This window comes from Aegilops tauschii, chromosome 4 (assembly GCF_002575655.3).
Source record: "Aegilops tauschii subsp. strangulata cultivar AL8/78 chromosome 4, Aet v6.0, whole genome shotgun sequence".
Lineage (NCBI taxonomy): Eukaryota > Viridiplantae > Streptophyta > Magnoliopsida > Poales > Poaceae > Aegilops > Aegilops tauschii.
In genome coordinates this window covers 514,273,648-514,299,286 of record NC_053038.3, presented here as the reverse complement: position 1 = coordinate 514,299,286, position 25,639 = coordinate 514,273,648, and the positions used below count along the sequence as shown (strand labels likewise).

The 25,639-nt window shown below is 46.2% G+C and overlaps 2 protein-coding genes across 2 annotated transcripts; one reads left to right on the top strand and one right to left on the bottom strand.

Moving 5' to 3' along the window:
- The first annotated feature begins 722 nt into the window (after window positions 1–722).
- On the top strand, window positions 723–3,141 carry LOC109772774 (L-gulonolactone oxidase 2). The gene is made up of 2 exons (XM_020331473.4): window positions 723–1,409; window positions 1,807–3,141. Exons 1-2 carry the CDS (start codon window positions 741–743, stop codon window positions 2,875–2,877), a joined length of 1,740 nt encoding a protein of 579 aa, XP_020187062.1. The 5' UTR covers window positions 723–740; the 3' UTR covers window positions 2,878–3,141.
- Window positions 3,142–15,178: 12,037 nt separating this feature from the next.
- Window positions 15,179–15,763, bottom strand: LOC109772801 (uncharacterized). The gene has a single exon (XM_020331496.1). It carries the CDS (start codon window positions 15,761–15,763, stop codon window positions 15,179–15,181), a length of 585 nt encoding a protein of 194 aa, XP_020187085.1.
- Window positions 15,764–25,639: the final 9,876 nt, after the last annotated feature.

Below are 25,639 nucleotides of genomic sequence, written 5' to 3'. Positions count from 1 at the left end.
ACTATCTTGGCGGTCCTCGTTGATCGGTGGTAGGATATGATTCGTCCAGGGAATGAGTGTACGTAGTCTACAACAACCTTCTCCTCCGACGGCGTTTTAGGCTAGTTAGTAGTACCAAAAACTAGTCATAACTTGCTGATGATGGATTGATCCTAGCTTTGACCTCTGGAAGGAGAGCAATAATGCACACGTATTTTACACTCCTTGCCTAAAATGTTTTGAATTATGAATAATATCCCCTAAAATGTATTATGTGGCAGCTGCATCAAGATGGTGCATTTGTGGCGAATTTGCACGCGACCTCTGCATAGCGTATGCACACAACTAACACCACATGCATTTCACGCAAAAAAAAAACCTAACACCACATGCATGCATGAAATACAAGACGAAGCATAATTAAAGCCATCAATATTCGGTAAAAACATTTGGGCCGTTTGCTCCGAAAACACGCGCGCACCGACTGGTAGGTTGTTTGCGCCCGCCACTGCTTGCTTGCCTGTTCCGTAGTAGTGACCCACCGGAGGTGGATAATCTTCATCCATCTAATCATATGCTGCATTTGTGATCAATCCTTTTTTTTTTTTTTGCGGGGTTGTGATCAATCCATTGACTTTGTGCAGATGGTTACGTGTTCCGCTACGGGACGATTTAACAAGGGAGGAATGTGCTGCATACCGTGCCGTGAGCTAACTATATAAGTAGTAGCTAGCATCTCAAGACATTGCAGGAGCTGAGCAATGGAGGGTGGCCGGGTGCTTACGGTTCTCCTCCTGGTGCTCCTTCTGGTCGGCCTCGCTGGCTCGAGCCCTCCGCCGGAGCCCGTGGTCTGTGCCCACGGCACGTCGGACTGCACTGTCTCCAACGCGTACGGCTCCTTCCCGGACCGCACCGTCTGCCGCGCGGCCAGCGCCACCTTCCCGCGCACCGAGAAGGAGCTAGTCGCCGCCGTGGCAGCCGCCGCGGCGGCCAAGCGCAAGGTGAAGGTGGCCACCAAGCACTCCCACAGCTTCCCCAAGCTGGCCTGCCCCGGCGGCCGCGACGGCACCATCATAAGCACGGAGCGGCTCAACCGGGTGGTAAGCGTCGACGTCGCCAAAGGGCTTATGACGGTGGAAAGCGGCATGGTGCTCCGCGACCTGATCCAGGCGGCCGCTGAGGCAGGGCTCGCGCTGCCGCACTCGCCCTACTGGTCGGGGCTCACCATCGGAGGCCTGCTGGCCACGGGCGCGCACGGCAGTTCGCTCAAGGGTAAGGGCGGCGCCGTGCACGAGTACGTGGTCGGGATGAGGATCGTCACGCCGGCGCCGAGGAGCCAAGGGTTCGCGGTGGTACGGGAGCTCTGCGCCGACCATCCTGATCTCGACGCGGCCAAGGTCTCCCTCGGTGTCCTGGGCGTCGTTTCCCAGGTACGTGGCTCAAGAGATGTCTTTGCATGCATATATATACTCTTCGTTTTTTTAACACAGTACAGACGCAAGCGCTCATATACACGTGCATACATCACCCCTATAAACGTACATACGAGAATCAGGACTTGAACCCTGGTGGACTGGGAATACCATAGTCCCTCTAATCATCCAACTACAGGTTGGTTTGCACCCTTCGTTTTATTAGGTTGCCCACATATGCCATGACATGTGGTATGGTATGTGTATATCTGCTGCAAAATGTGTACTCTAAGAATAAATGTTTTGTTTAAGAATTATTATTAAAACCAAACCGAATTGTTACTCTCTTTTGTGCACAAGTTAATTAATTGTTTCTCTCCAGATTTTTTAATCGTTTTTTCATGGATATGTGCAGGTTACACTGGCCTTGGAGCCGATGTTCAAGCGGTCGGTGACGTTCGTGATACGCGATGACTCTGACATGGCAGAGCAGGCCGTCGTGTGGGGTGACCTCCACGAATTTGGCGATATGGTGTGGCTGCCACAGCAGCGCAATGTGATTTACCGTAAGGACGATCGCGTGGCCATCACGTCAGCGGGTAACGGCCTCAATGACTACCTGGCCTTCCGCTCCAGTTCGACGGCCGATCTCATCAGCGGTAGAGTCATGCAGGAGCTTCTTGAGAAGAAGAACAACACCGTCGCTCGGTGCAAGGAGGCACCCACGTCAGTATCGCTGTTTGAGAAGGCAGCATATGGCTTCACAAACAACGGCAGCTTGTTCATGGGGTACCCTGTGGTAGGATTCCAGCACCACATCCAAGCGTCCAGTTCGTGTCTCGACAGCCCAGAAGACACACTCCTCACCACATGTCCGTGGGATCCCCGCATCCGGGGAATCTTCTTCTACAACAATGCCTACAGCATCGCGCTCTCTAGGGTATCCGCATTCATCGCCGACATGAAGAAGCTCCGTAACAGCAACCCGAAGGCCTTCTGTGGAATCGATGCCGGTTTGGGTATTCTCCTCCGCTATATCAAGGCATCCTCTGCCTACCTCGGCAAGTCGGAGGACTCGATCGACTTTGATATTACCTACTACCGGAGTTACACCAAGGGCGAGCCCAACCCATACTCTGGTGTGCTCGACGAGCTCCAACAGATGGCGCTACGCAAATATGGCGCCATCCCTCATTGGGGAAAAAACCGCAACTTTGCCTTTGAAGGTGTCATTGCCAAGTACCCCGAGGCCGGCAAGTTCCTAGAGGTGAAGGGAAGGTACGACCCCGATGGGATCTTCTCCAGCGAATGGAGTAACCAGGTGCTCGGCATTAATGGGAGCCCGATAATTGTCGAGAAGGGTTGCGCCATTGAGGGGCTTTGCGTCTGCTCAGAAGACTCGCATTGTGCACCGGAGCAGGGCTACTACTGCCGCCCTGGGAAGGTGTACACGGAGGCAAGGGTCTGCTCGTTCCAACCCATCTGATGTGTCTAGGTGGTTGCGTTGAAATTATTTCTGTTGCATATCCTTGGATACTTTTGTGAACATTATGCTTTTGCTTGTCAGGTTTATGTGTGTCCCGTGGCGATAATAAAAAGTGTCCTATGTGAAGTTGTTCTTTCACCGGTATGATTGTTGGTTGGTTTGATACACTAGTGTTCTTCATTCCAGTTTATATTTTGTTGTAACTCTGTTCTGTTGTCCTTTGACAATGCATTCCAGCTCCCAAGTTAATTAGAATGGTTGCATGGGAAAAAATCTTTAAATTATTTGCTATGTTACATGCTGATATGGTTTTCTTGCACGCAATTTTATGTCGGCCAATCAATTGTTTTGTAGTATTCATTAATATAGAAAGGAGTGCATACCTAAAAAATATCCATGCATCTAAAAAAAGCTCATGCAATGTAAACAATTTGTACGCACATCCAAAAAAAATCTCAATGTATTTATAAAATGTTTAACATGTATTTGAAAAGTATGCATCATATATTTGGAAAATTTTCAATATGTATCAAAAAAATATTCAGTGTGTATATGAAATTTACAAAATGTGTATTCAGAAAATGTTCAACGTGTATATGAAAAATGTTGATCATGTATTTTAATAAATGGTCAAGCTGTATCTGAAAATGTCTCGCGTGTAATTAAAATGCTCAACGTGTACGGAAAAGTGTTTAAAATATATTTGAAAAATGCTTAATAATTATTCCAAAAAAGACATATATTTGAAAAAAAATGGTCATCATGTATTTGAAAAATGTTCGATGTGCGTCGAACACATGTTTAACGTGTATAGGAAAAAATGAAGAAGGTGTCAAAAGTAGACATCTATTTGAAACAAAAAGGAAAATAAGAAATGAACAGAAAAAAACAAAAATAAAGAACCAAAAGAAAAGGTAATGAAAACTGAAAAGAAAAACACAGAAAAGGGAAAAGAACAACTTATGAAACCTTGCCAAAACCGATAGAAGATTCCACAAACCGTTGCAGAACCACTAACTAAACGCATTATATTGGGCCGCCCATCCTAACAATCTCATACAAAAAGATGGTACACAGTCACGCACTAGGTGAGACATAGCTCTCGCGCTATTTCAAGGCGGATATAACACTCACTTATGGCAAGTTTTTTTAGGGACATGGCCAAGTAGTCGACGAGGTGGAGGTATTGATGTCGGTTTAGTGCGGCTTTGGCCAAGGTTCCATTCAGGTGTTTTATTTTCCTTTTATATATTTTTTAGAGGTTTAATCGGGTTCTTTCTGATTTTTATATTTTGGGTTTTATTTTTCATTTTTGAATAACATTTTCTCACATACATGTTGAACATTTTTCAAATACACATTGAACATTTTTCAGATACACGTGAAACATTTTTAAATGTATGTTAAACATTTGTTAAATCAAAAGGAGCAAAAGGGAATATCCGACTAAATGTCTTTCACAATACATCGTGAACATATTTTATATGTTATCGACATTTTTCATTGCACACCCTTTTACATTTAACGAATATTTATAAATATTATCATGAATGTTTTTTTAAAGATGTGAACATTTATTGAATGTCTGTAACATTTCCTTGAATGCTACAAACATTTTTTAAAGTGCAGTTTTTAAAACTTGTGGAAAAAAAGGTTGAATGGTACGAACGTTTTTAAAATATCATGAATATTTTGCCAAATGCCATAAACACTTCACTAAAAATGCGCGAACTTTCTTGGCCGATGTGAACAAAATTGCTGGAGCTACATTCTTATGCCGGTAAGCAAAAAAAAGGCTACATTCTTATGCCAAGGAGAATGACATTTCAGTATGGAAAGAATATGAATACACACAAAACAACTTTTATAATATGTTTCATCTTCCACTATCTACTATTCCCCTTCAGCAATATCATGAGCTACATATTTCAATCAACACCTAAACATGGATCTCACTCCAGACATATGGAAGTTTCGAGGACAACGTACCAAATATTCAAATAGGAGGGTTTATAACACTCTCATTGGCAATCCTCAAAAAGCTACTGCACCTTTTCAGTGGGTCTGAAAATCCTCTGTTCCGCTTAAACAGAGGTTGTTTTTCTAGCTTCTCATGCAATACAGATTAAGCACTAGAGAACTTATGTGGGGGAAAAGCTTTCATATTCACAGTTATGAATGTGTATTATGTGATGAAGCTTGCACTGAGGATCTTATGCAATTGTTCTTTAGATGTGATTTCAGCGAAAACTTCTGGCTATATCTTGGGATGGAATGGAACACTGATCTACTCTAGATATTATTCAGATGTTGATCAATGGCAGAAACAAAATGAATTTCAGTTGCTTCAAAGAGGTGCTCAATGTTGAATTATAGATGGGCCTTGGCCCATATATAAGACAATAATTAATGGTTTATCTCTAAGGCCCATGTAGGTGTATGACAAGTGGTGGGAAGTTCAGTACCACCTCACAAGTTGAGGAGAGTTGAGACCCTTTGTAAGGGTTCCTCTTCCACTAGCCATTGGGATCTTGAGAAGAGGAGTGGTACACGTGTGCTCCTCCTCCGCCGGCCACCTCGCCTCGCCTGCACGTCGTGAGTGAGCTGAGCCGAGTTCAGACCTATGTGTGTGCTCTATTTTTGCTGATCGGGAACATTTAATTAATCCTGGTGTAATTAACAAGACACTAATGGATGTGACATTGTCCAAGACGTTGGACCGTGGGCCGTTTGCTTCCCTACCTGACGGCATATATATTGGAGGCGCTGGCCAGTGCAGCCAACACACTCACTCACTCCTCGTGCAACCCTAGTCGTCATCCACTGTTCCTCTCACCGACGTGCCTCCAGCGATCCCATCTCGTCCGCGTGCACAGCCGAACGGGAGAGCAGGCCTCTGGAGCCACGTCCTTCGAGATCCTGCACCAGGAGAAGGGCGATAAGCTTTTTGGGGAGCATCTCGATGCGACTGCTCCCGGTTCGTGTTCGTCCTCATCCTCTGCTTCCACTACTCCCCCAACACCAACGCCATTGCTAAAGAAGACACCGCCAAAGAAGGTTGCGGAGAAAGCCGAAGCTGCTGCCACCGCGGCGGCCCTAGCCTAGAGGGCATGACTTGTTCATCCCCTGCTTACTTGTTCATGTGCTAGCCGTATATGCTTCGTTCATGGATGATTCGGTTCTATGTTCCTTACGTGCTCATATGTTTAGGTATCGGTATGAGTTGCATACTATGGATGCCATGTTTATTATTTACTTGTGGATTAGATTAATAAAAAGTATGCTAATATATCCAGCACTAATCACAGGATGCTGGAGCAGATGGAATCACAGAAATGTTATCATCATTAACCACGAAGATCTGAATCTGAACCAATGCATATATGCTTTCAAGGAAAGTTTCCAAGTCGTGATAAGAAAGGCCAAACCAAGTCTACAGGATGGCATGCAAGCATGGATAGATACAGTGTGAATTCCTTTGTAATGACACAACCACACATTTGAACATACCCATTTACTAATAAAAAATGAGACACAGTAGGGGTTTTCCCTATTGTATTATGCTAGAAAAGAGAACAAATTTGTTCATACACATCAGAGATTTCCAGTAAAGAAAATCTTAATATCTTTACATAAAATTTCAGAATTTAGCAAAAAAGGGGGGAAGTCAGAAGAAAAACAGAAATTGCTCGTGCGTTTGCAGCTTTGCGTAGACTCGTTGAAAGGCGGGATAGCATGTTCGGCCTGGCCCATTTAGAGGTAATGTGTCCATCCCGCAACAAGGGAGACATACACTCACCTCTCAGTTTGATGTGGGAGCTATATCTCACTTATAGCGAGATGTACACGCTCCCCTCACCTGAGGCGTTTCTCCTCCCGCTACACTACTAGGCCGGCCCGGTACAATAGCATCGTTTTCACCATTTTCCCTTTTTCGTAATGGTTTGCTTTGGTTTTTCTGGATCTCTTCAACTTTCTTTGGTTTCCATTGTTTCGACTGTTTTGCTTTGGTTTTCACTGTTTCCATTGTTTTGTAGTGGTTTTACTTCGGTTTTCTTTGCTTTTTCTTTTTTGTTTTTGTTATTCCTTTCTTTTTTTTTCCTCCAGTTTCTTCGTTCCTTTCTTTTTCTTTGGTTTCTTGGTTGCTTTCTCGGTTTTCACTGTTTTTTTCTTTTCTTGCTTTTTTCTAAGATTCTTCAGTTACTTTGTTACTTTCTTGGTTTTTTCTATGTTTTCTTTGTTTCTTTCTTACTTTTCCACTATTTCCAATCTTTTTCATTGGTTTACTCCGGATTTTTTTGTTTCTTTCCTTGTTTTCATTGGTTTCTTCGTTTCTCTTTGTCTTTAACTGTTTTCATAGGTTACCTTTTGGTTCAACACATGTCTACTTTTTAAGTACACAATATACATTTTTAGAGCACAAGTGAAACATTTTTTTGACACATGAACATTTTTAAAATACGTGATGTGCACTTATTCTCTTCAATGTACCTGTTTTTAAACCTTTTTTAAATGCATGGTCAACACTTTCTCGAATACATGGTGATTTTTTAAATGGAAATAAAAACATTTCCACACAAAATAAACATTTTTCGAATACATTAGGAATATTTTTATATGAATGTTTAATATTTTCTAAATACAGAATTAGTTTTTTCTAAATACATGTTTTTGACATCTACTTGTATTTAATGTATGTTGCACATTTTCTGTATACACCAGGAATAGTTTTTTATACACGCTTATCAGTTTAAAAATACATGATTAACATTTATTTCAAATATATGTTTTGATGTCCACTTTTTTGTCATACATATTTTACATTTTTCATATACAGTAGGAACATTTTTTATACTCATTAAATATATTTCATATACAAGATTAACATTTTTTTAGATATATCTTTTGATGTATACTTTTTTTCATACAGATTGTACATTTTCGGTATACATCAGAAACAATTTTCTTATACACTTTAAAGCTTTTTCAAATATACGTTTAAATATTTTTCAGATTTTTTATGTCAACTTTTTTTTCATACAGATTGTACATTTTTTGTATACATAAGAAGCATTTTTTTATACACTGTTACATTTTTCAAGTACATGATTAAAATTTTCTTTTTCAAATATATGTTTTGATGTCCACGTTTTTTATACATGTCTATATTTTTGTATATCTGTGAAACATTTTTTTTGTACATGTTTAACATTTTTCCATAAACACTATACATTATTTTTATACACCTAAAACATTTGTTAAAAAAAAATATTTGGCAAATACAAGATTAACATTTTTACGAATGGCACGAACATTTTCAAATAGACGATGTACATTTTAGTTAGATATATGTTTTGAACACTTTTTCCAATACATGCTCAAAACAATTCAAATACACTTTTAGTTTTTTTTAAATGTGATTATTTTTTACATTATAACAACATTTTTTTTTTGAAATTTCACTGCCATTTTTTGGAAAAACGTGAATGTTTCTTTAAATGTCACATATATTTTTTTAATGGCAATAAATATTTTATAACTTATACAAGCATTTTTTCCATTGTATAAACCTTTTTTAATGCCAGAAACATATTTCTGAAATGCGGGAATATTTCTTTAAATGACACATATTACTTTTTTAATAGGTTTTGATATTACACAATACATGTTGTATACTCTTTTTTAAAACAAGGGGATTTTTTCTGAAAGCTATCAACATTCTTAAATTGTGCTACACGATTTTAAAATATGAGGTTTAAAAAGTAAATTTATTCTTTTAATAAATGTGTTCAAAATATTATAAAAAATCTGAACAAAAGAAAAACAAACAAACGAAAAAAAACCTATTAGTCACGATTTACCTAAGCACCGGCGGACGAGCCACGAGCGACCAAGCTGCGGAAGTTTTTGGGCTGAGTCCATGTACTGTACGCTTGGAGCGAGCGCTTCTTCCAATTCACATCAAGGTTGGTTCGCAGCAATACACATTGTTGAATGCTCTACATACATGTAAATTCCCCCGACGAAAATACATTCCTAATGCTCTGGGCAAAAAGAAAAATCAACGCTCCAAAAAACTATTTTTGGAAATATTTTGAAGCACTGATTCTGTTTTTTATTCTTGCAACGCCTTATAAAAATTATGCACGAAAATCTGCACGCATTTAAAAAATTCAACAATGTCTGTTGCCAAAAAAACATACTTTTTTGATATTTTTTTGCAACAGACATTGTTGCCAAAAATCCAATAGTCAATTTGATCAGTGCTCGCCTGGTCTTGGGCAGGGGTGGTCCATCAACGTCCACGTCGCCACGAAGTACCCGCTAGCTACCTCGACCATGTGCCGGTATGGAAGCTGCCCAGTGACAGTCATTTTGAGGCCTTGGCTGTCCCTGGATCTGTGTTGTGTTGTTTTGGTGGTAACCCATGGCGCCACCGTCCCTGCTTTCTCATGGCGCAGACTGTACCACGTAGCACCAACGACCACCCGGAGCATGAGCATAGCATCAGCTACTCCTGGTCACACCGGCCCCAACAGGTGCGTCCTACGACGTACGGAGTCTCGTGCCGCTGGCTGCCCTCGCCTCCCGGGTCCGGGCATGGACGGATGGTAAGAGCATCTCCAGCCGCGCCTCCAAGAAGGCTTCCCCAGTGATTTTTTCGCGCCGGCGCTGAAAAAACGGTCCAGTCGCGTCTCCAGGAGCTCGATTTTCGCCGGCCTGGGCCGAAATCAGCGCCGGCGGATCCGGGCCGAACCCGGCGCGCTGGGACGCCCGGGGGCGCTGGGGCGAGTGGTTTTGGCGCGAAAAAGCCGCGGCCCAGCCGCGTCAGCGACACCGCGCCTCGCCTTCCCCCAACGCCTCGGTTCCCGCGGGGAATCAATGGCAAGGCTGCCGCCGCCGGTCAGCCTTGCCATTGATTCCTCACGGGCGGCGCGCCGACGCCTCCCCTCCCTCGCACGCGTACACACGGGCGCGGCGCGCCTATATAAGCCGGTGGCCTCGCTCGCCTGTGGCCATACCAGCCCAGCCCTCGCCGCCGAGCTATACCTCTCCCGAGTGCCGCCGCCGAGCCTTCCCTCTCCCTCTCCCGAGCGCCGCCGCCCAGCCCTTTCCTCTCTCTCCCCTCCCCGATGGCCGAGCGTTTCCCCGGAGACGAGGCGGCGGCCAACGGCTTCGGCCGCCGCACGCTCCGCGAACAGGAGTCCTGACTCCTATTCCAGGCGAACATCCCGGCGCCGCCGGACATGCGCGCCGGGCCGATGGGCTGGAGGCTCAGCAACGGGGGAGTGCCCATTCCCCCGTTGCCCGACGCCGTGGCCAAACCCTCCTACTTCGCCGACGAGGTCGACGTCGTGCGCGCCTCCCTCACCGACGCCCAACTCTCCCTCCCCCAGTACGCCGCCGACAACCACGCGGCTTGGGCGGCGTACTTCGAGCGCCGTCAGCAGCAGCGGATGGCGTCCACCAACGGCGCGCCGGTGGTCGGCGGCCTGAAGAACAGCGAGGGGCGCCACCTGTGGTAGGGCGTCCCAGGCCGCACACTCGAGGGCGTGTTGACGCACCTCGAGGGCGGCAACGACCCGCCGTTGGCGTACCCCCCAGCGAGGGCGGCCGCCCCGGCGCACCACCGACGCGACAGGCCATGGGCGCCAAGGAGGTTCGGCTCCTCCTCTTCTTCCTCCTCCTCGCGCTCTTCCTCGCACTCCTCCGGCACTCCGGCGCTGCTCGGCGGCAAGGAGGCCGGCATCGTCATCAACGAGGGCGGCCGGCGCGCCTCCTCGCCGGCTCCTCCTCCGCGCTTCGTCAAGCCAAAGACGGAGCCGGGGCTCGCCGCCGTGAAGACGGAGCACGGCGAGGTCGAGCGCGACGATGACGCGGCCCTTGAATGGGCACGCCAGGACTCCCTCAAGATGGCGAGGGAGCGCCAGTGCGCCGCCCTGCAGCGCTTCGCGGAGCGCCGCCGGGGCCGCGACGAAGGAGTCGTCGTCGTCATCGACGACAGCGACGACGACGACGCGCCGCCGCCGCCACCAGTCCGCCATGGCGACGCCGGGTCCAGCAGGGGCGCCCGCGTCAAGGAGGAGAAGGCCGACGACGAGGATGGCGGCGACGACGGCGACTACTCGGTGTTCAGCCAGTTTCTTTTAGATTAGCTTATTATATATTTGCTATGTAATGAAAATTGGCGAACTTTTTCGAAATATATGCCCAAGTTGGCCGAAATTTTTCGTGTTTAGCTGAACTTTGCCGAACTGTGCCGAAATTTGCTATACATTTTTTATTTTTAAACGTGCCTGGGGGCGGCCCTGGGGCCGACGGCTGGGGACCAACTCGCCCCAGGCCCTTTTTTGTGCCGGCTCACCCTAGGTTGCGATTTCAGGCGCCCCGGGGCCCAACGGCTGAAGATGCTCTAACACGTCGCGAGGCAAACAGCAACTCCATTGATTCATGCGTGCTCCTAACCATATGAACTTATCACATCCTAATTGTACACACACAGGCACGTACGGCACATTGATTCATGCTCCTGTCGTGCGCTTTCGCCGGCCACGGACGGTAACACGTCGTCGATCGTTAGCCAATCTCTGGTCCTGCTCATGATAGATCATCCTTAATTAGTTGTAAACACGCAACCACGGCACATTCTACTAGCTAGGCATACATATATAGGCAGCCATATACTCTGAGAGAGACGTTTGAGTAGGTGTTCAACTTGTGTATATAGTACAAGATTGATCGCTTTTAAAATGATGGGAGCTCAGGGAGGGACGTTTGAAAATGGAGAGACTCCAACACCAATCACACAGGAAACAAAAGCCCGTTCTCTCTCTCCCTCTCTCTCATGATTATTGTGCTACTAGAATCTAATGGCGCGCGAGATCATGTGCCCGAGCTCTAGGCGCCACAACGCCTGGTTTAAACAATGGAGACACCTGATAAAAGGTGTGTGTATGGACGAACGTGTACCTGCGCTTTAAGCTCCTAGCTATGGCCAACTGTTTAGCTGGCTCTGTATCTCTGCTCCTGGTCGATGATTGGAGAAGAGCGGGTCTTGTGCTAACACCTGGCAAGCATACATACTGGAGTACTACAAAGATGCACCGGCTGTTCGAGTGTGCTTTGTATATGCAAAAGTAACACGTACGTACACATCACTGCACTATTGCGGTGATGATTGATAATATCATGTCATGGTGTCATCCATCCACCTGGCTTAATTAGGTTCTTTGCATACTGGTCGCAGAACATGCGTGCAGTCGGTGGGTAGGCCTTCCTGTCGAGACACCGGCTGGAAACTTGCAAAGATATTCATATTCCAAGTTTTAGATGCCTGACTAATTAACTAGCTTTGGCAGCAATGTACGTAGTTGTTTCCGCAAAAAAAGAAAAAAAAAGCAATGTACGTAGTTGGCTCAATTTGTCAGCTTTAAGGCACGTACATGCATGCACCTTTTGCACGGTTGTCACAACGAATCAACGAAGGTTCATCCACAGACCATGCATGCACAGAGCAGAACGATCAGCACCAATAATTAGTATCTCCCTTGGCTGAACTTGAGCTGAAAAGCGGTGCACACAGGCACGGACGTTTCCCACGGTGGCCATTCACGACGAACCAGCGAATGAAGGTTTATCACACGCCACTATCTCCCTCTGCTGAAATTGATCTGGAAAAACTCTGCATGCATAGCTGATATCTTAACCACTCTAGCTAGGTGTTGTTGGTGATGCTGAATTAACTAGGAGCCGGATGTATACAAGTACAGTACCACTGATCTGTTGTTTAATTAGTGTCTGACACGCGCACATGCATGTTTATGAGCGGAAGCTGGAGAGCTGGACAATGGTAAGTACATGAACAGTGAGGTGAAGTGAAGCCACCACAGTTGAGCTTTGGATGACACCGCATGCATGCAATCAAACAACTTTTTAATCAGGCCCCTTCCCAAGCTAATAGCATGACACGTCGCCGGCCGGAGACATTAACCCCAGGCCCCAGGAACAGCTCGCCGCGGCACCTCACATGCATGCAGCCGTACGAGGCGCGCGGCGATGAATGAAGATTAAATCGCAGGCCACCCCTCCCTAAACTAACCTACCTCTTCCGCCGCGTACGTACGTCCACTCCCAATATTCCGGCCGTCGTACGCAGAATCGAATCGCAGATCCCATCTTAATTAGTACTGTAGTTATAAGCAAGAACCTTTGCTAGTACAATGTAGGCTTAGTTGTTGTGCTTATAGGTACGCAGGTCATGTGCTTAGCGTACTGGGTTGCCTTGCCTTGCTGGTCACAATCACATGTGCGCATCATCGATCCATCAATCACCAGCTGGTTAAGCAACCCATTTGTTTAGTTGCTTGGATGGGAAGAAGGGACCAAAAGGCGCCGGAGCATTACGCACTTGCCAAGCTAGGCACTAGCTAATGGAAAAGCATGCTCGTACGGTGCAATTGCCTTTGATATGGTTGTTGTTCTTGTAATTTTTTTTTTGCAGAATCTAACATCAAATTTCAGATGAAACCATCATTTTTTCTTCTTCTGTAAACACCATCTCATCAACGAAAGAATGCAAATTTAAGTTTCAAGATTCGGAAGGCAATAATGGCTAGACTAATTAATTAACAACCTGATTTGAAGTAGCTACTATTGGAAATATGAGCAATTTACCATATGATTTTATTAACATAAATAGTAAATAAAACATGACTATAATAGTAGAGATGAAACGAGTCATGTAATCTAGCTGAGTGAAGGCAAACAACATCTGCACATGTGAACTAGAACAGAACATAGGTAGAACAGAACATAGGTAGAACAGAGACTAGAACAAGAAAAGCTAGAGCAAGAAACTGAGGCATGAACTTAACCAGAGAGACCACAAAGACGTACGGAACAGCGGCAGAAGCGCTCGTCTTGGGATTGGTGTTGTTGTCAGCCATGTCGTTTAAGTGGTTGTCCACGTCAGGGAAGAAGTCGTCGTTGGAGAAGTGGTTGTCTGTGTCCAGAGCGTCCGTGATGAACCGATCAGTAGTCGCGCAGAGCGCTCCCCAAAAACCTTATCACCCTTCTCCCGTACAGGAGTCAAAGAGGTGGGGTTTTGGAGGCCTACTGTCCCGACCTGCGGTGCACACCGCAAGCCGGGATGGAGAAGATTGTAGCAGCAGCTCAGAGATTGGTACTCGGTGGCGAGAGGGAGATGATCTTCTGGTGTGTCGAAGCGACCTCCCTTTTATAAGCACAGGAGAAGGAGGCGAATAGGCTGGGACGGGAGCTGAAGCAAAGGAGGGATACGAAACGAACAGGCAACATCCGAAAGGATATCCACTACAGCAAAAAAATTCCAGCTCCCGAGTGACCTTTCGTATACCCGTCGTGGCTCGGCTCATTCCCGCAACCCGCGTCGTGGCGGGCGGCACAGGAGGAGTGCGCGTGAATGTCCCTCTTATTCTCATGCTCATACATGTGGGGAAACACCCTTCCTTATAAGGAGGTCCAACTCCCACCAAACTAACAATGTGGGACTAAACTTTGGTTCCACCTCTTATCTTGCACGAATGAGCTGCGTGGGACTCTAAGATTTATTAAAAATTTCTGAAATTATTATTGGGGTGGCCCAAAATAGACCAAATTCCAGCCGCTACTAGCCACCGTGCATCCACCGTCAGTTCTCTCTTGGTTTGCTTCTCGTGTTGAATTTACAGATTTCAATGGGTACATTTTACTGTATTTCACTAGGAGTATTCAACTTTGACCTGAATTTTGGTACTACAAAGCTAGTGGAGACTTCTTCCCCGGGACATGATCGATCTTTGGGATGTGATGGCAAATTAAAATGGGCCTAGGTAGCACAAGGATGACAGGGACGATTGCGATATAGCCATCTCCTTTTAAGATTCTGTTGAAACACAGTTGCTGCCGCCCGTCCCTGCCGATCGGTCGATGGAAAACCAAAGATATCATGCGTCATAGGTCTAGCATGGCGAATCAAGCAACGCTTATCTGTAGGCCCTATGTATAGAGATAAGAGCATCTCCAATAGATAGTTTAAAATTTGGCGGTTCAAAATCGGAGATGTAAATTTGGACCGTCAAAAAATGCGTTTTTGAGCTCCGAAAAAAGCTCAACTCCAACAGATGATCTAAATTGATGGTCCAAAAAAGCAATTCCAATAGATGGTCCAAAATGAAGATGTAAAACGACATACTACTAGTCCATTCAACATAGTTCAAACATCAAATTCAACATAGTTTCATACATCAACTTCAACTACTACTTATTCAAACTACTAGATAAACTACTCCTCATCGGAGCTACGGAACTGCTCCCAGAACTCCTCCTTCGTCGGGTCGTCGCGCCCCTCCTCCTCCTCCTCCAAGAAGTCTTCCCAGTCCTCCTCAGAAGAGGACTCGATGGGGATCACCGTCGAGGGACCGGCCTCATCCTCCTTCTTCGGCCCCTTCTTCTTCTTCTCCGCCTCACGCTTCCAGTAGTACTCCATCTCGGCCTGGACGTACTTCGGATGCTCCCGAGCAAACCTCGCCATCGCCTCCTCATCGGTCTCGCCAGCACTGACGACAACCGACGGCTTCTTCGTCGTCTTCTTCTTCTTCGTCGTGATCTCCTTCATGTTGATGCCCTGCGGCACAAGCATCTCCGCTTCCGCCCGACTCTCGATCTCTGAAAAGTTGAGGTGCGAACGAGGCCTCTCGGCACGCCACACCGCCACGTCGTAGGCACGCGCGGCCTCGTGGGCGGAGGGGTACGTGCCGATCCACCAACGCCTTCCGGCGTCGGAGAAATCCACACCCCAGTTGCCGGAGGGCTTCTGCCTCACGCCGAAGAAGCCCGACTTGCCCTTCGACGTCTTCTTCGTCGCCATCGGAGAGCGGTGGAGCGGCGTGCGGCCGGGGCGGTGGCGGGCGGAGCTGCGGGGCGGCAGTGCCGGGCGGGGCGGTGGCGGACGGAGCCGGGCGGGGCGGATCTGCGGGGCGGCGACGGCGTGCGGGCGGAGCTGTGGGGCGGCGGTGGCGGGCGGGGCGGTGGCGGAGTGTTGGGAATCGTAGCATAATTTTAAAATTTTCCTACGCTCACCAAGATGCATCTATGGAGTCTACTGGCAACGAGGGAAGGGAGTGCATCTACATACCGTTGTAGATCGCGAGCGGAAGCGTTCCAATGAACGTGGATGACGGAGTCGTACTCGCCGTGATCCAAATCACCGATGACCGAGTGCCGAACGTACGGCACCTCCGCGTTCAACACACGTACGGTGCAGCGACGTCTCCTCCTTTCTTGATCTAGCAAGGGGGGAGGAGAGGTTGATGGAGATCCAACAGCACGACGGCGTGGTGGTGGATGTAGCGGCTCTCCGGCAGGGCTTCGCCGAGCTTCTGCGCGAGAGAGAGAGGTGTTGCAGGGGAGGAGGGAGGCGCCAAAGGCTGTAGTGTGCTGCCCTCCCTCCCCACCCCCCTTTATATAGGCCCCCAAGGGGGGTGCGCAGCCCTTGGAGATGGGATCTCCAAGGGGGGGCGGCGGCCAAGGGGGGAAGGGGTTGCCTTGCCCCCCAAGGCAAGGGGGAACTCCCCCCTAGGGTTCCCAACCCTAGGCGCATGGGGGGAGGCCCAAGGTGGCGCCCCAGCCCATTAGGGGCTGGTTCCCCTCCACTTTCAGCCCACGGGGCCCTCCGGGACAGGTGGCCCCACCCGGTGGACCCCCGGGACCCTTCCGGTGGTCCCGGTACAATACCGATAACCCCCGAAACTTTTCCGGTGGCCAAAACTGGACTTCCTATATATAATTCTTCACCTCCAGACCATTCCGGAACCTCTCGTGACGTCCGGGATCTCATCCGGGACTCCGAACAACTTTCGGGTTTCCGCATACATATATCTCTACAACCCTAGCGTCACCGGACCTTAAGTGTGTAGACCCTACGGGTTCGGGAGACATGCAGACATGACCGAGACGCCTCTCCGGTCAATAACCAACAGCGGGATCTGGATACCCATGTTGGCTCCCACATGTTCCACGATGATATCATCGGGTGAACCACGGTGTCGAGGATTCAATCAATCCGTATGCAATTCCCTTTGTCAATCGGTATGTTACTTGCCCGAGATTCGATCGTCGGTATCCCAATACCTTGTTCAATCTCGTTACCGGCAAGTCTCTTTACTCGTACCGCAATGCATGATCCCGTGACTAACGCCTTAGTCACATTGAGCTCATTATGATGATGCATTACCGAGTGGGCCCAGAGTTACCTCTCCGTTTACACGGAGTGACAAATCCCAGTCTTGATCCGTGCCAACCCAACAGACACTTTCGGAGATACCCGTAATGCACCTTTATAGTCACCCAGTTACGTTGTGACGTTTGGCACACCCAAAGCACTCCTACGGTATCCGGGAGTTGCACGATCTCATGGTCTAAGGAAAAGATACTTGACATTGGAAAAGCTCTAGCAAACGAAACTACATGATCTTTTATGCTATGCTTAGGTTGGGTCTTGTCCATCACATCATTCTCCTAATGATGTGATCCCGTTATCAGTGACATCCTATGTCCATAGTCAGGAAACCATGACTATCTGTTGATCAACGAGCTAGTCAACTAGAGGCTTACTAGGGACAGGTTGTGGTCTATGTATTCACACATGTATTACGATTTCCGGACAATACAATTATAGCATGAATAATAGACTATTATCATGAACACAGAAATATAATAATAACCATTTATTATTGCCTCTAGGGCATATTTCCAACACGGAGCTGCGGGGCGGCGGTCGGCGGGCTGCGGGGCGGAGCTGCGGGGCAGGCGGGCGGCGACGCGGCGTGGAAACAGCGGCGGGCGGCGGGGCCGGATCCGCGGCGGGCGGGCGGCGGGGCGGCGTGGAAACAGCGGCGGGGGCCGGGGCGGCAGCGGATCTGATGCAGGCGTCGTGCGGCGGGGCGGCGGCGGACGGGCGGGAGGTAGCGGGCGGGCGGGCGGGAACGGAAATGAAGTGGCGGTTGGGCGTTCATGGGCGGCGGCTGGTTTTGGACCAGATGCATCTCGTGATGTATATTTGCATCGCGAGATGTTGCATTTTACATCACGAGGAGGCAGCGGTCCATTTTTTTATATATGAACCGTCTGTTGGAGCAGCGTTTTTTGCCCCAGACGGTCGAAAAGTTAGTTATTTTTACATTTGAACCATCTATTGAAGATGCTCTAACAATGTGATTTGGTTTGACCCCTAAAGCGTCTCCTTCTAACCTCTGTCATCCAGGCCTTCTCCCAGCCTCAATGCATCCAGGCTAAAGATGGTTTCTTTCTAGATAAAGTGTGACGGTGTCTCGGTCCGACATCACCCTTCATTCTAGGTAAAGCGTGACCGCAGAAAATACTTTGGATCCATGGATCTGATCGGCTAGTCAGTGAACTCTGCACGACAACGACGGCAACTGAGAGTGCCAATTATCCAGACGGAAGAGATGATAATGAGCGGGACGGTAATTGCGACGAGGCAAAGCTGCTTTGCGTGGGTGCGCGCACGGGGCGTGAGGTGATGCATGATCCGCGTCCCGTCGCCGCTGCTTTCCCAGTCTTTGCCGACCGGAATCCACGGGCGCCGGCCGGAGTTTGCATACATAATTGGTGGCCTAACCCAACGCACCGCCCGACCGGACGTGGCTGCTAGGCATGTATATGACCGCCGCTGACCGCCCGCCCACCCGCACGCTGACTCGTCGCCGCCGCCACCCCTTCTCCCGCACGGCACCGCCCCGTTGCCGGACAGAGCGCGCGTGCTGGAAAACAAAAGCGTGCTTGGTTGCCCGTATTAGACCCAGCCTGGCCCGTGCAGAAAGAAAATGGCCTGTTTGATTGCCTGCTTTCATTGTACGGCCCGCATCGCACGAACTTTAAAGCACGTCCAGGCCAGGCCCAGGAAAAAAGCGCGAACCGGCAGTAGCTCGGGAGCCTGGCTCAGAGCCCACAAGGTGGGCCACTTGCACAAGGGGAGATGGGAGGGATACGAGCTGGTATGCAGCGTGTGCATGCTTATCTTCTTCTACCTCCGCTAACCTTTCCTCTAATTCTGTTCTTCCTAGCCCCTTCTGATCTACACAACAGTGCTTCGATTCGAGGTAAGCTCTACACGAAAAAGATGCATCTCGATGTTACGGTTCCGTTCAGGTGATCGGTTCGTAGTTTCGTCGACCGTAAGTTCTTAATTTCGTCTTCCCGTTTGAAGCTGTTCTTGACGAATTTTGTCAGATTCATCGCGCACGATCGATCGTTTGAATTTTCCTTTGACCAGCAGCCTAATCTCGCAGTTCCTCACAACATTCGTGTTATAAGTTTTTGGTTTCGACGATCGTAGCTTCATCTCTCTTTGAGCAGCAGTCTACTGCACTCACGCCGCCATGTCGAGCTCCTCTGTCCTCAGCTCAGAGCCTTCCTATTCGTCCCTCTCGACGCCGAAGCCCTTCCCCTTGATCTCCTTGCCCACATCCTACTACACTAGAGTCGTTTTCGGCGACGCTCATCTCGGCACTGCATTCTCCTCCTCTGTCGACTGTCTTTGCGCGACCACCGCAACTAGTTCGCCGACGGGGTCGCTCGTCCATGACTCCATGCTCGTCATGTCGGACACGGCGCCACGACCACTATCCACAGCAGTCGCCATGGTCCGGCGCACACTGCATTTCTTCTCCCACTTCCTCTGCTATCTCTTAACCCTGTGTGCCAAGTGCAAGTGCTAGCTCTTAATCATACCTCATGCCGAGCAACCAAACAGCGTGTAGTTGTATGCGCCGAGACAATGCAGGCAACCAAACAACATGCCAAAGTTGATCCACTGATGCAGGCAGTCCATACACAGGCAACCAAACAAGTTGCAGATGTCGCATATGAGGCTGTTTTTCGAAAGCCAGGCCGAGTAAAGAAGTGTATGCAATGCGGGTACTGTTGCCGACGGCAACCAAACACGCCCCAAACGTGTCGCTCGCGGGCGCCCAACTTTCCCACCGCGAGGTAGCTAGCTAGCTTCCGTGCCACGGCGCGTACGGAGCCCGGGCCTGGACATATTTCGTTCCCGGCGCTGAAAAGGCCACAGCGTCGCCGTGGCAGGATCGATCGGCTTGACACAAGAACATCGTTGTGATTTCGAGATGATCGAGCAGGCCGACCAGGGGATATGGTTTGGCACTGATCGCCGGCTATATATATGCGTGCAACTTCTGTTGTGCATTTCCGCCTGATTGCTCCAGAAAAGAACCTGCACATATATGTATGAGCGTTGAGCGATAGCAACGTACATCTAGCTATCTATCTGGTCAAAGGAAAAGTACCAGTAGCGGCACACCTAATAGTATCTACAGATAGATAGATAGACATATAGTTGTCCCCCCAAAAAAGAGTATCTGATACATAGATAGTTACCCATTTGAGCAAGAAGGATTAAATCGGTTCAGCGTCACCAACTAACCCTAACCCGGCCACGAACTGTCGATCAGTCCTGCCGATTGCTGTTTCATCGGCGCTCTTGACAGCCCCCAATAATCATCCACGTACACACGCACGCACGCCCTAATTAAGCCACGCCAAACAACTGCTTAGTAATTAAAAAAACTGTTTGCGTAGCGATCGATCATATCTAGCTTCCTCATAAGAAAAGCGCTCACTATCAAGTGTCAACTAACACGAGTTGCTCGATCGGGCACGGAAAGGCATCTGCCCAAGATCTCGTATCACTCGCAACCAGCAAATACGTCTTACGTGGCCACTGCTAGCTTAATCAGTTGGCACTTGCCAGTGCGGTTGGAGCAAATTATAACAACAAAAAATGCCACTGTTATATACTCCCTCCGTTCCTTTATATAAGGAGTAGTAATCTAATGGTTGGTTGCATTATTTGGACCACGGTACGTGCATTGCAACTCATGGCCTGAAAACCATACAAAATCAAGAATTTTATGTCTTATCATTTCGAAAAAGTTGAAACTGTGGCCTCTGTGTCGAGCATCTCTAGCCGGCCCATTATAATTTAACTCCTCGAATGATGGTTCCTAGCCGTCACCTTAAGTCCTTGTATTTGGTCCTAAAAAAAAGGGTTCCTACCCTAACCAATTCTAACGTATAAGGAGGCTGGGCGACCAGCCCTCCCGATTGCTCGCTCGATTTCGCTCCATTTTGGTTGTTGGATAGGTTTTGGTCAGGTCAATGCGACTGCATCGACCGTTTGATTTTTACGATCTCTTTTGACCCAGGTTCTTTCATGGCTTCAGTTTCCCTTTCTATCTCTCCAATATCCATTGTGCTCCTACTACCGCCGTCGGCGCCTGCTACCTCTTCAGCATGCGTTGGTTTTTCCTTGAAGAGAAAAGTGTGATGCAGCAAAGTAGCGTAAGTATTTCCCTCAGTTTTTAAGAACCAAGGTATCAATCCAGTAGGAGACTACACGCAAATCCCTCGTACCTGCACAAACAATCAAGAACCTTGCAACCAACGCGATAAAGGGGTTGTCAATCCCTTCACGGCCACTTGCAAAACTGAGATCTGATAAAGATAATAAAATAAATATTTTTGGTATTTTTGTTGTATAGATTGTAAAGTAAAGATTGCAAAATAAACGGCAACAGAAATAGCTAGTTGACGGAAGATTAATATGATGGAAGATAGACCCGGGGGCCATAGTTTCACTAGTGGCTTCTCTCAAGATAGCATAATCTACGGTGGGTGAACAAATTACTATCGAGCAATTGACAGAAAAGCGCATAGTTATGAGAATATCTAGGCATGATCATGTATATAGGCATCACGTCCGTGACAAGTAGACCGAAACGATTCTGCATCTACTACTATTACTCCACACATCGACCGCTATCCAGCATGCATCTAGAGTATTAAGTTCATAAAAACAGAATAACGCATTAGGCAAGATGACATGATGTAGAGGGATAAACTCAAGCAATATGATATAAACCCCATCTTTTTATCCTCGATGGCAACAATACAATACGTGCCTTGCTGCCCCTGCTGTCACTGGAAAAGGACACCGCAAGATTGAACCCAAAGCTAAGCACTTCTCTCATCGCAAGAAAGATCAATGTAGTAGGCCAAACCAAACTGATAATTCGAAGAGACTTGCAAAGATATTTAAATCATGCATATAAGAATTCAGAGAAAATCAAATAATATTCATAGATAATCTTGATCATAAATCCACAATTCATTGGATCTCGACAAACACGCCGCAAAAAAGAATTACATCGAATAGATCTCCAAGAGAATCGAGGAGAACTTTGTATTGAGATCCAAAGAGAGAGAAGAAGCCATCTAGCTAATAACGATGGACCCGAAGGTCTGTGGTAAACTACTCACACATCATCGAAGAGGCTATGGTGTTGATGTAGAAGCCCTCCGTGATCGATTCCCCCTCCGGTTAATAGGTTAGTCCCAAAAATAATATAAAAGTGCATAATAAAGCCCATTAAACATCCAAAATAGATAATATAATAGCATGGAACAATCAAAAAATATAGATACATTGGAGACGTATCAAGCATCCCCAAGCTTAATTCCTGCTCGTCCTCGAGTAGGTAAATGATAAAAACAGAATTTTTGATGTGGAAAGCTACCTAGCATAATTCTCAATGTAATTTTCTTTATTGTGGCATGAATGTTCTGATCTGAAAGATTCAAGACAAAAGTTTAATTTTGACATAAAAATAATAATACTTCAAGCATACTAACAAAGCAATCATGTCTTCTCAAAATAACATGGCCAAAGAAAGTTATCCCTACAAAATCATATAGTCTGGCTATGCTCTATCTTCAACACACAAAATATTTAAATCATGCACAACCCAAATGACAAGCCAAGCAATTGTTTCATACTTTTGATGTTTTCAAACTTTTTCAATTTTCACGCAATACATGAGCGTGAGCCATGGACATAGCACTATATGTGGAATAGAATGGTGGTTGTGGAGAAGACAAAAAAGGAGAAGATAGTCTCACATCAACTAGGCGTATCAACGGGCTATGGAGATGCACTACAAGAAATATGTCAACTAGTGACCTTCGGTCAGTGAACCTGGAAGAATTGGTCATGGATCTACGACCATTTGGGACCAATTGGTCAAAAGCTGTTCGGGGGGCTCCAAACCCTCAACTATATCGACTATTTTGGTCAGAAAGGTCGTAATTTCCTTACACGTAATGGTCATAAAGTAGACAGCACTGGTCCGCTGCCTTATTTCTAGCTGATCACGACCAATATAGATGGTCATAACCTTGTAAATTATGGTGGATTGCTATGACTAGGCGCCATCGCATCAGTTTTGCCTATGTGTCATGTCCATGTGTCAATTTTTGCCCTAGGTTGTGAAGCAACCTATATTTCTGTCATTCCCAAAATTCCCAAAAAAATCTCATAAATTCTTTGGGTCATATCTTCTTCAAATATGTAAAAATCCTTCCTTGCCTAGTTCAAAAATAATTCAACGATATTCATTTTTCCTATTTTGTTCACAACAACACTTTATGAAGGAAGTGCTATTTATATATTCTTGATCGCCCTCGAAATTTTTGGGCACTCTGTCCTATCCAAATCATTGCCTCATGACAAAATTCAGCTTCATTTGCCTAGCAAATCTTCCTCGGCAAATTTCCAAAGTTTTTGTCCACCTAGAAGCATTGTGAAGGAAGTACCATTTTTATATACCCAAATGACATTAAACTTGTACACTTCCTTCATATGCCCAAATTATCACCCTCCTACAAATTGCAGCTCAGTCAAATCATCTATGTGAGCCCAGATTCAATTTATATTTTATGGCCAGATTGGCACGTTGCAAAGCAAGTGTTATCTAGACCCCTCCTATTACCCTCAAACTTTTTGGGCACTCTTCCATACCCAAATCATTGCCACATGATAATATTCAGCTCCATTTTCTTGGTAAATTTTTCTCAAAAAAATTCCAAAGTTTCTATCTCGAGAGAAGCTTTGTGAAGTAAGTACTAGCTAGGCTTACCCAAACGATGTGAAAATTTACGAGGGCATGACCAGACCTATGTAACTTGCCTACACCAAATTTGAGCTCATTTCATTTATCCAATTTCTCTCGCTAATTTTCCCAAGTTTCTGTCCAGAGAAGAGCATTGTGAAGGAAGTACCACTTTGGCATGTCCAAATAGTATCAATTTTCTATAGTGCTTTCCAATGCCCAAATAACCATCCTCCACCAAATTTCAGCTCAATCTATTCATTATTTTGAGCCCAGCTTCAACATTCATATTTTTGTCCAATGTGGTACTTTGCAAAGCAAGTACCACTTAGGCTCCTCCTTTTGAGCTGAAAATTTGTGAAGACAGTCTTCTTAGTAGGTGATCATCCTCAACCAAAACTCATGCCCATTGGCCATGTGCATTTCCCGTACCGCTAATCAAACACTTGGCTGCTAATTCATGTTTGAGCATAGTTCGGTCTCCTCATGAGAATCTTATGTTGTAATTTTATTCCTAGCACCTACCTGGGGAGTGCCCAACCCACTAGACATGCCTAGGCCACCCTGAACGTATGGCAATGCCACAGTCACGCAGTGACCACGCGGCGGGCATGCGAGTTTATGCGCTCTAGAGTTGGGGCCCTCGGCCACCGTCCAAACCTTGATGTATCGCCACAAAACCATGTATTTCTGATTAAATAGATACTTATGTAACTAGAAATGATTTTTGGAAAAAATAAAGAGCAAACTATAAAGCAGCTGCAGTTCAAATTTGACCCATTTCCAATTGAATCGGCGGAAATTTGTCTTTTTAACGAGAGGTGGATCAAAACTTTTGAAACCCAACCATTTTGTCAATTGTGCATTAAATATGGCCTAGTATTTTATAAAATTGATTTGGTCCAAATTTGCAACAAATATATAGTAGGTCCTTCACAAAAAAACTCATTTTGGGCACTCAAAAAATGGAAAATTGATTTTTCATTCAAGGAAAATGAAAACTCCCTTAGGCAACATTGTTGGCCATTCCAATATGCACCCTTGTGCACAATATGAGATCGTTTGAGCAAACTATGCCATGAATGTGGCCATAAGGTTGATCATTTGGCTTGAAAGCCATGAATCTTCACACATGATAGCTCATTTCTGAGAACACTTTTTTAAAAGAATTGCCGTATTACAAGTTTATTATTATTTTCTGATAACATGGTCACATATAATGACACAATGCGAAGGTTTTCCAATTTTTTAATTTTTTTAATTTTTTATGCCCGTTTCAAAATGCGGTCAAAACGGCGGTAATGACCGTTCCTAGCTAGTGCTTGAATCTTGAAAAACTTTTGTTGTTTCTATGATTAAATAGATACTTTTGTACCTAAAAATGATTTTTGAGAAAAATAAATAGCAAACTATGAGGCAGCCGCAGTTCAAATTTGACCCGCTACCAACTGAATCGGCAGAAATCTGTCTTTTTCATGAGAGATGGATAAAAGCTTTTGACACCCAACCATTTGGTCAATTATGCATTAAATATGGCATAATATTTTAGAAAATTGATTTGGTCCAATTTTGCAACAATTATTTGGTAGGTTCTTCACAAAAAAACTCATTTTGGGCACTCGAAAAATGAAAAATAATTTTTTCGTGCAAAGAAAATGAAAACTTCCTTAGGCAACATTGTTTGCCATTCTAATATGCACCCTTGTGCATAATATGAGATCATTTGAACAAACTATGCCATGAATGTGGCCATAAGA